The 9136-nt window shown below is 42.0% G+C and overlaps 1 protein-coding gene across 1 annotated transcript in view; it reads left to right on the top strand.

Annotated features, from left to right (window-relative positions):
- The window catches only part of LOC138750487 (microtubule-actin cross-linking factor 1-like), a 30681-nt gene extending 22070 nt beyond the window's left edge, over window positions 1-8611 (top strand). The window contains exon 8 of the mRNA XM_069912558.1: window positions 4745-8611. Within this exon, the coding sequence (XP_069768659.1) occupies window positions 4745-4752 (8 nt within the window). The 3' untranslated portion in view covers window positions 4753-8611. The remainder of the gene's footprint in view (window positions 1-4744) is intronic.
- Window positions 8612-9136: the final 525 nt, after the last annotated feature.

A 9136-nucleotide genomic window follows, 5' to 3' on the forward strand; every position in this document is an offset into this window, starting at 1 on the left:
AATGACCAGGTCGAGGTCATTGAGCTGCAGCTCCAATTCCCTAACACGGTCCCTGAGACACTGCAGCTCAGTACACCTAGTGCAATCGTGGATGTCCAGGAGGTCGAAGACTCCAGGACCTTTCACATCTGACACTGAAAAGAGCAAACTGCTCTCACACTCAACCCTTCTCTCTCCCCCTCACCTTAGAAAGAGAAAATAACAAAAAAATATAGTCTTACCTTAATCTAGATACTCGACCTCAGCCCCTATACGGTGAAGCCTCTCGAGCCAAAGCCTCGAAGCCCCACTCTTTCACCAGGCCACTCTCTCATTGGGCCACTCCTCTCTGGCTTCTCCTTTGCCTTTTCCTCCTTTTATTGGCCTTGACCAATTAAACCTGTCACTCTCAACTCGCTCCTCCTCCGAACACTGCCCAAACTCTGGTCTCCGTCTCCTCCGACTCGCTGCTCGAACCGACTAGGCCCGAGGCCGGGTAAAGAACAGAATTTATTGTACGATAGAATCTTGTATGTTCTTTAAAAACCATATAGGATGTGGTTTAAGGTCTCATCCAAACCAATTGCATCCACTCATGCAATTTGATTTCACTACTTCCCCAATGTGCCATTTAGAAATGCACAGAATGACGTGGATGTTGATTCTCTTCACCATCTGAAACAAGTAAATGGGTTCTTACAATTGAAGCTCCTGCCTCGCATGTTCGAAGTTTGAAAAAGATCAAAGCTGGTGCATAGTTTCATGCATCCACAAGTGTATAAAAAATGGGTTGTGGCAAATCAACGGCAATTATCCATGCCTGCTACATCCAGGCATATTTGAAGATTGGAGCACGACTGCAACACCATGTCAACTGTGGCGGATTAACTACCACTCCAGGCTGAGCTTTAGTAAAGCCCCCCTAACCTTGCCTCCCTGCCCCACTCTCTGCTGAATCAAATAAAGTGACATTAAGTTACTTTAAATTACATATTAGGGGTCTCCAAAGTGTTCGATATCGACCCTTGGTGAAGGGGTGGGGGGGTGGGTTGGAGAGGCAGCAGCGTGACCCAGATGTGTGGGGGGGGGGGGTGAGACAGCAGCACCACTCACGTGGGAAAGGAGAGTGATAGACGGCAGTTTGACTCGGGTGGATTGGAGAATGGTAAATGGAGTCCCCTTGTTTAAAAAAGGTAATAGGGAGAATCTTGGGAATTAGGGTTAGTCTTACATTATTGGTGAGTAAACTAATGGAAGGGATTCTTAAGGATGGGATCTATGAAGATCTGGAGAAATACACTCTACTCAAGGATAGTCAGCATGTCTTTGTGAAGGCAAGCTTTGGCCTCACAAATCTAACTCAGTCTTTGGAGGAGGTTACAAAAGAAATTAATGAGGGTAGGGTGATAGATGTGGTCTACGAGGATTTTAGCAAGGCATCTGACAAGGTCAGTCACAGGAGACTCCTTCAGAAAGTCCTGAGTCATGGGATGAGCGAAAAATTACCTGCATGAAATAAAAGCTGTCATGTCGGAAGAAAGCAGAGAGTCGTAGTGGAAAGAAAGTATTCTGCCTGGAGGTTGGTGCCGCAGGGATCTGTTCTGCGAACCCTGCTCTTTGTGATTTTCATGTCACCTGGATGAAGAGGCAGATGGATAGGTCAGTAAGTTTGCGGATGTCACGGAGGTTGGTTTGGAGGAGTTGTGGATGGAGATGAAGGCTGTTAAAGGTTACAAAATGATGAAGGTGGGATGCAGAGTTAGGCAGAAAAGTGGTAGATGGATTTCAATCCAGATAAGTGAGAGTTGATGCATTTTGGAAGGACAAACCAGAAGGCTGAGTCCAGAGTTAATGGTCGGTTACTTAAGAGTGTGGATGAACAGAGGAACCTTGGGTTGCAAATCTACACATTTCTCAAGGTTGCCGCACAGTTTGATAGGAGAGTGAACAAGGATTATGGTGTGCTGAGATTCCTTCATAGGGGGTTTGAATTCAGGAGTAGAGTGGTCATGTTACAAATCTATAAATCTTTGGTATGACTCACTTAGAATATTATGTTCAGTTCTGGTCACCTCATTATAGGAAGGAGAGGGGACAGAGGAGATTTACCAGGATGCTGCCTGGATTGGGAAACAATTCTCATGAGGCAAGGTTCGCAGAGCTGGAGTGTAGAAGGATTAGAGGAGACGTGATAGAGGTCTACAAGATCTTCGACATCCTTCCGTGAATTCAGGGACCAGAACACTACGTAATATTCCAAATGCGGCGAACCAAAATTTTATACAGCTGTAACTTGACTCACCAACTTTTAAACTCAGTGCCCCAAATCATGAAATCCAGCAGGCTGGATGTTTCTTTACCATCCTCTCCACCATGTTGTCTCTTTCAGGGAGCAGAGAGCGTTCAGCTCAAAATCCTTCTCTCCATCAATGCTAGAAAGGATATATTGTAGACTTTCCCTTGCATTTGACCTCACCCCTCCCAAATCCAGCACCTCACTCAGGGGAGGGAGAGGGGAAGAGCAGGGAGAGGGGAAGGAGATGGAGAGGAAAAGAGAGGGAGGGAGTGTTGTCGAGGAAGGGGGAGGGATATAGTGAGAGGGTGAAGGGAAGAGGAAAAAGAGAGAGAGTGGGGAAGGAGAGGGAGGGAGAGTTGTCAAGGAAGGTGGTGGGATAGAGGGAGAGAGGGTGAGTGGAAGAGGAGGAGAGGGAAAGGGGAAGGAGAGAGAGGAAGAAATGTCGAGGAAGGGGGGAAGGATACAGGGAGAGTTTGAGGAGAAGGAGAGGAAGTGAAGAAGGAGAGGGAGAGAAAAGGATAGGGAGGGAGAGTTGTAAAGGAAGGGGGAGGAATATAGGGAGAGGGTGAGGGGCATAAGAGAGGGGAAGGAGAGAGAGAAGAACGGAGTGGGAGGTAGAGTTGTCGAAGAAGGGGGTGGGTTAGAGGGGAAGAGGAGAGGGAGAGGCAGGGAGAGTTGTCAAAGAAGGGAAGGGATTGGGGGAGTGGGTGTGGGGAAGAGGAGAAGTAGATGGATAGGGGAAGGAGAGGAAGAGGAAAGAAGAGTGAGGGAGAGTTGTCGAGGAAGGGATAAGGATTTTGGGAGAGGGTGAGGGGAAGAGGAGGAGAGGGAGAGGAAAGGAGAGGGAAGGAGAGTTGTCGAGGAAGGGTAAGGAATATAGGGAGAGGGTGAGGAGAAGGAGAAGGAGAAGGGAAAGAGGATGAGGGATAGTTGTCAAGGAAGGCAGAGGGTTATAGGGAGATTGTGAGGGGAAGGGAAGGAGAGGGAGGGAGGGAGAGTTATCGAGGAAGGGGGAGGGATATAGGGAGAGAGTGGGGGAGGAGAAGAAGATGGAGAGTGGAAGGAATGGGAGAGGGAGGGAGAGTTGTCGAGGAAGGGGAGGGATAGTGGGAGGGTGAGAAGAAAGAGAGGGAGAGAGGAAGGAGATGGAGAGGGAGGGAGACTTGTCGAGGAATGGGGAAGGATATAGGGAAGAGTGTGAGGGTAAGAGGAGAAGGAGAGCAATAAGAGATGGAGAGGGAGAGGAAAGGAGAGAGGGAGAGTTGGTGAGGAAGGGGGAGCGATATAGGCTGAGGGTGAGGGGAAGAGGAGGAGAGGGAAAGGAGAGGGAGAGGAAAGGAGAGTGAGGGAGAGTTTTCGAGGAAGGGGGAGTAATGGGGTGAGGGTGAGGTGGAGAAGGAGAGGGAGAGGGGAAGGAGAGGGAGGGAAAGGAGGGGGAAAGGGAGAGGGAGGGAGAGTTGTTGAGGAAGGGATAAGGATTTAGGGAGAGGGTGAGGGGAAGAGGAGGAGAGGGAGAGGAAAGGAGAGGGAGGGAGAGTTGTTGAGGAAGGGTAAGGAATATAGGGAGAGGGTGAGGAGGAGGAGAAGGAGAAGGAGAAGGGAAAGAAGATGAGGGATAGTTGTCAAGGAAGGCAGAGGGTTATAGGGAGATTGTGAGGGGAAGGGAAGGAGAGGGAGGGAGGGAGAGTTATCGCGGAAGGGGGAGGGATATAGGGAGAGAGTGGGGGAGGAGAAGAAGATGGAGAGTGGAAGGAATGGGAGAGGGAGGGAGAGTTGTCGAGGAAGGGGAGGGATAGTGGGAGGGTGAGAACAAAGAGAGGGAGAGAGGAAGGAGATGGAGAGGGAGGGAGACTTGTCGAGGAATGGGGAAGGATATAGGGAAGAGTGTGAGGGTAAGAGGAGAAGGAGAGCGATAAGAGATGGAGAGGGAGAGGAAAGAAGAGAGGGAGAGTTGGTGAGGAAGGGGGAGCGATATAGGCTGAGGGTGAGGGGAAGAGGAGGAGAGGGAAAGGAGAGGGAGAGGAAAGGAGAGTGAGGGAGAGTTTTCGAGGAAGGGGGAATAATAGGGTGAGGGTGAGGCAGAGAAGGAGAGGGAGAGGGGAAGGAGAGGGAGGGGAAGGAGGGGGAAAGGGAGAGGGAGGGAGAGTTGTTGAGGAAGGGATAGGGATTTTGGGAGAGGGTGAGGGGAAGAGGAGGAGAAGGAGAGGAAAGGAGAGTTTTTGAGGATGGGGAGGGATATTCGTAGAGAGTGAGAGGTAGAGGGGAAGGAGAGGGAGTGAGAGGGAGGAAGAGTTGTCGACGAATGGGGAGGGATAGAGGGATAGGGGATTAAAGGGTTTCTATTGTCTCTGAATCTTTACGAAAAAGTGAAGATGATTTTGAGCTGAAGACCATTGGTCATCTTCGCGTGATCTTCCTCAACTCTGTTCATCTCTTCCCTTGAATGACTTTTGTTTCCGTTGCTTGTAGATTCGTGAAGCGCAGAAGGGAGGACAACAACTTGTGGTGGAAGTCGAGCTGGTAGCAGGACCAACAGTCAATAAGGCAGCCACACTTGGAAACACAATCAACATGTTCAGGTATTTCTACATCCAGTCCTGGAGGATCTCAACAAAGTTCAAGCAAGATTTCTGCCAACACCTAAAAATTCGATAACTCCAAAAAAAATGTAGTGAACAGATCCAACCTTTGTACACGTCATTCATCACCCACACCAAAGCCTTTAACTCTGCATCAAGGAAACAACTATAGGACACCCCTTCTAGTATTAGATGAACTGAAATGGAAGTACGGATCCTGAGGCTCTTCAACAAAGGCATATTGGCCACAGTCATGTTCAACATGAGTACTTGGGAGCCTTTTTGCATGAAGTGAAGAGTAAACAAGGATCCGTGTCAGGTCACTCGCCTGAGTGCTACTGGTACCATGTAACCCAGTACTACCTGTCGCATGGTCGAGTGGTCGGCGACTAAACCGGCTCCCCCACCAGGCTTGCCTGGTGAGGAGGGTGGCTAGACACCCTGCAGGATGAAAAACAAGACCTGTCAAAGGGTGGATGAACCATGGACAGAAAGGTCTGGCAAACCATCATCTGAGAGGGAACAGCAACCTTCGAAGCCAGCAGATGTGCAGAAATAGAAGAAGATGAGAGGAGAGGCCGTAGCAACCCAAGCCTGATCTGCCATCTGGAACAACCTGTCCTGAATGCAGAAGAACTTTCAAAGGCAAGATTGAACACAGAAGCCACTTGATAGCAACGAGGAGGAGAACTTTCTGACAGACAGCGCAGTATTCAAACTGAGGTCCAGTCCTGACCACTGGCCATGTAAAGCCATTGCCCTAACCACTACATCAACCGTGACACCCTGCCGGCTCAGAGAAGCCGGCTGGAATCTCGAGCGTCTGGAGGAATCGATGTGTCAGGCAGCAGTGGGGAGGGGTCGGGGATCAGCGGCGGCAGTGGGGAGGACTCGGGGATCAGCGGCAGTTCCTACCACACCCCCACACACACACATACACACTCGATTCTTTGAAAGATTTTATTTAATATTCTCAAATTACATAAAGAAAATCAAATACACATAAAATAACTGTAAACTACATCCACTCCCCCTTACTAATACAATAAAAACCAAAAAAAGAAAAAAATAACCAAAATAAAGAAAAAAAAAACAACCTCTCCTCCCCCAAAACCTTAGAGAAATGTATCAAATATTCCCTGATTGGTCTGCCAACATTACAACATTGATTTAATTTCTATAGCCATGTGTTTCAAATATAAACAACACATATAAATAAAAAAGAGTAATTACTTACATTATATGTTAATTTTTCTAAATATAGACAAGACTGCAATCCGTTATGCCATCTTTGCAAGTTTATATTCTTCCATGTGACAGCTATACATTTTCTCGCTACTGCTAACCCAAATCTTAACAAAGCCAAATATGGTTTAGGCATTTTGAATCAACAAATGGAACATTAACATAACCCAACAAACATATTTTTGGATCCATTAAATATCCCTTTGAAACAAATTCCTCAAAAATTTTATAATTTCCTCCCAAAAATGCTTAATTTTCTTTCACGACCAAACTGAATGTACAAAAGTAACTTTCTGCTCTCTACATCTAAAACAGAAATCTGTTAAACTGAATCCATGTCTCTTCAATTTCTCAGGGGTTGAATATAAATGATGCAAAAAATTCTAATTGACCATAGTATACCTCACATTAATTAACTTGGTAACACCGTCAACACACAGTTTTGACCATTCCTCCCATGTCAAAATAATATTTAATTCTTTCCCATTTGTCTTTTTCCATTTTCTCCTGCAACAACCTATACATATCAGAAATAAAGCCTTTTTCACCTTTATCTGCAATTAATAATTCAAATTTCTTTTGACCTGGTAAATTTATTTCCTTCCCATAATTCTTCTTTAAGTAATCTCAAAGTTGGTAATAAACAAAGAATTTGATGCAATACCATATCTTTCCTCCAACCTTTTAAATGAACAAAACCTCCCTGCTTCAAAACAATCTATTACATTCACTAATCCTTTAATTTCCCAATCTTTTAAGTAAGGATTCTATCATGAAAAGGGAATTAATTTATTCTGATATAATGGTGATCTTTTCGAAACTATTCCGATAGAATCAAGAATTAAATTGCGATTTTACCAAATATTCATTGTATGTCGAAAAACGGATAATTTAAATTCTTATAACAATAAAGGATTCCATTTATAAATAAAATGATTAATATTATTTTCCAAAATCTGAGCCATCTTTATCTTTGCCCACCTAGAAGATTGTTCATTATCAAATAACCAATTAATAAACTTCATCGGTGCCACCTCATAATAATTATAAAAACAATGTAATTGCAAACCACCCAATTTATAATGCCAAGTCCATTTTTGGTAAGAAACCCTCGATAATTTACCTTTCTATAAGAATAACCCAACTATGCAAGGAATAGATTGAAAAAAGTATTGTACTCGAGCATAAATGTTCATCTTTATGCAATTCACTCTTCCTATTAAGGTCAGTGGTAAATCTTTCCACCTATCTAAATCAATTTTAACCTTATTTAATAAAGGTACATAATGCAAAATAAATAATTCATGATCATTTTTATTTACAACTACTCCTAAATATTTAATTTTATTTGACCATCTAAATTTAATAATTTGTCTACAATCCATAAAATCTTCTTCTGCTATTGGTAAAACCTCACTCTTTTCCCAATTAATCTCATATCCCGATAATTTACCATACTTATTCAACAAGTCCTGTGATAATTTTAGTGAAGTTTTTGGATTAGTTAAATATACAAAAACATCATGTGTAAATAAGCTAATTTTATTTTCATTTTCTCTCACTTTAAGTCCTCTAACACCAAAATCATGTCAAACAGCCTGAGCTAAAGGTTCTGTCACCAAAGCAAGTAAAGCAGGTGAAAGAGGAAAACCCTGTCTTGTAGAACAAGATAAATTAAAAGATTTTGAAATCTCACCATTCGTTATTACCCTTGTCGTAAGTTATGCATATAAAGCCCTAACCCAACCCCTAAAAAATGGAACAAAATTAAATTTTTCCAATACTTTAAACAAAAACTTCCACTCAACTCGATCAAATGCCTTCTCAGCATCCAAAGATATATCCGTTGGTTGATTATCTTGTTGTTTTTAGCATTAATTAATGAAATCAATTTAACTATATTATCTGATGACAATTTAACTATATTGTCTTTGACAAACCCTACCTGATTGTTACGTAAAAAAATTTGGCAAATAATTCACTAACCTATTATCTGAAACTTTTGACACCAATCTATAATCAACATTTAATAATGATATCGGTCTGTAAGGTGACACTTTTAAAGAGTTCCTTTCTTTTTTTAGGTATAACTGTAATCAATGCTTTTGAGAAAGATTCTGGAAATACATCCATTTTAGTTGCTTGTTTCAAAACATCTTTATATAATGGAAATAATAAATCATTAAATTTTTTATAAAACACCACCTTAAATCCATCCTCTCCAGGAGATTTCCCATCAGGCATCGATTGCAAAGCTTCTCTCAATTCTAATTCAGTAAATAAAATATCTAAATTCTTTACCTCAAATTCATTCAACACTGGCAAATTTAAACTAGATAAAAATAAATCAATTTGATCCATTTTTTGATAACCCTCTGACATATATAAATTTTCATAAAATTTTAAAAATTCATCAGTATTCATTTATGTAATTTCTCCATTCTTCCTAATAGCATTAATTGTCCTTGATACTTGCTCAGTTTTACATTGCCATGCCAAACCATATGCATTCTTTCTCCCAATTGATAATAACATTGTTTAGACTGCAAAATCATTTTCTCATATTTATACATTTGTAAATTATAACGTAATTTCACTTTAGATAAATTTATCCTTTCATCCTCTGTATAATTTTTTTAAATTTTTTTCTCCAAGCCTTCGATTTCCTTTTCCAAATTTAAACTTACGAATAAATAGTTTTTTTCTCTCTTAGTTGTATAGCTAATAATTTGTCCCCTCAAATATGCTTTTAAAGCATCCCACAAAATAAATTTACTTTGAACTGAATTTTCTTTCATTTGTAAATAAAAAATAATTTGATCTCTCATCTACTCAATAACTTTTCATTAAACCTCCATCGATAAGCTGTCTCAGTTAATTCAGTCCCTAAACATTTAATGAAGGATATGAGAATAACCTACTTTTATATTCTGCAAAATTAAATCTACCTTGTAAATGCACAGAAATCAAAAATACATTTATTCTAGAGAAAGAATTATGCCGAGCTGAATGAAGTGAATAATCTTTCTCAGTTGGA

Source organism: Narcine bancroftii, unplaced genomic scaffold, assembly GCF_036971445.1.
Source record: "Narcine bancroftii isolate sNarBan1 unplaced genomic scaffold, sNarBan1.hap1 Scaffold_154, whole genome shotgun sequence".
Lineage (NCBI taxonomy): Eukaryota > Metazoa > Chordata > Chondrichthyes > Torpediniformes > Narcinidae > Narcine > Narcine bancroftii.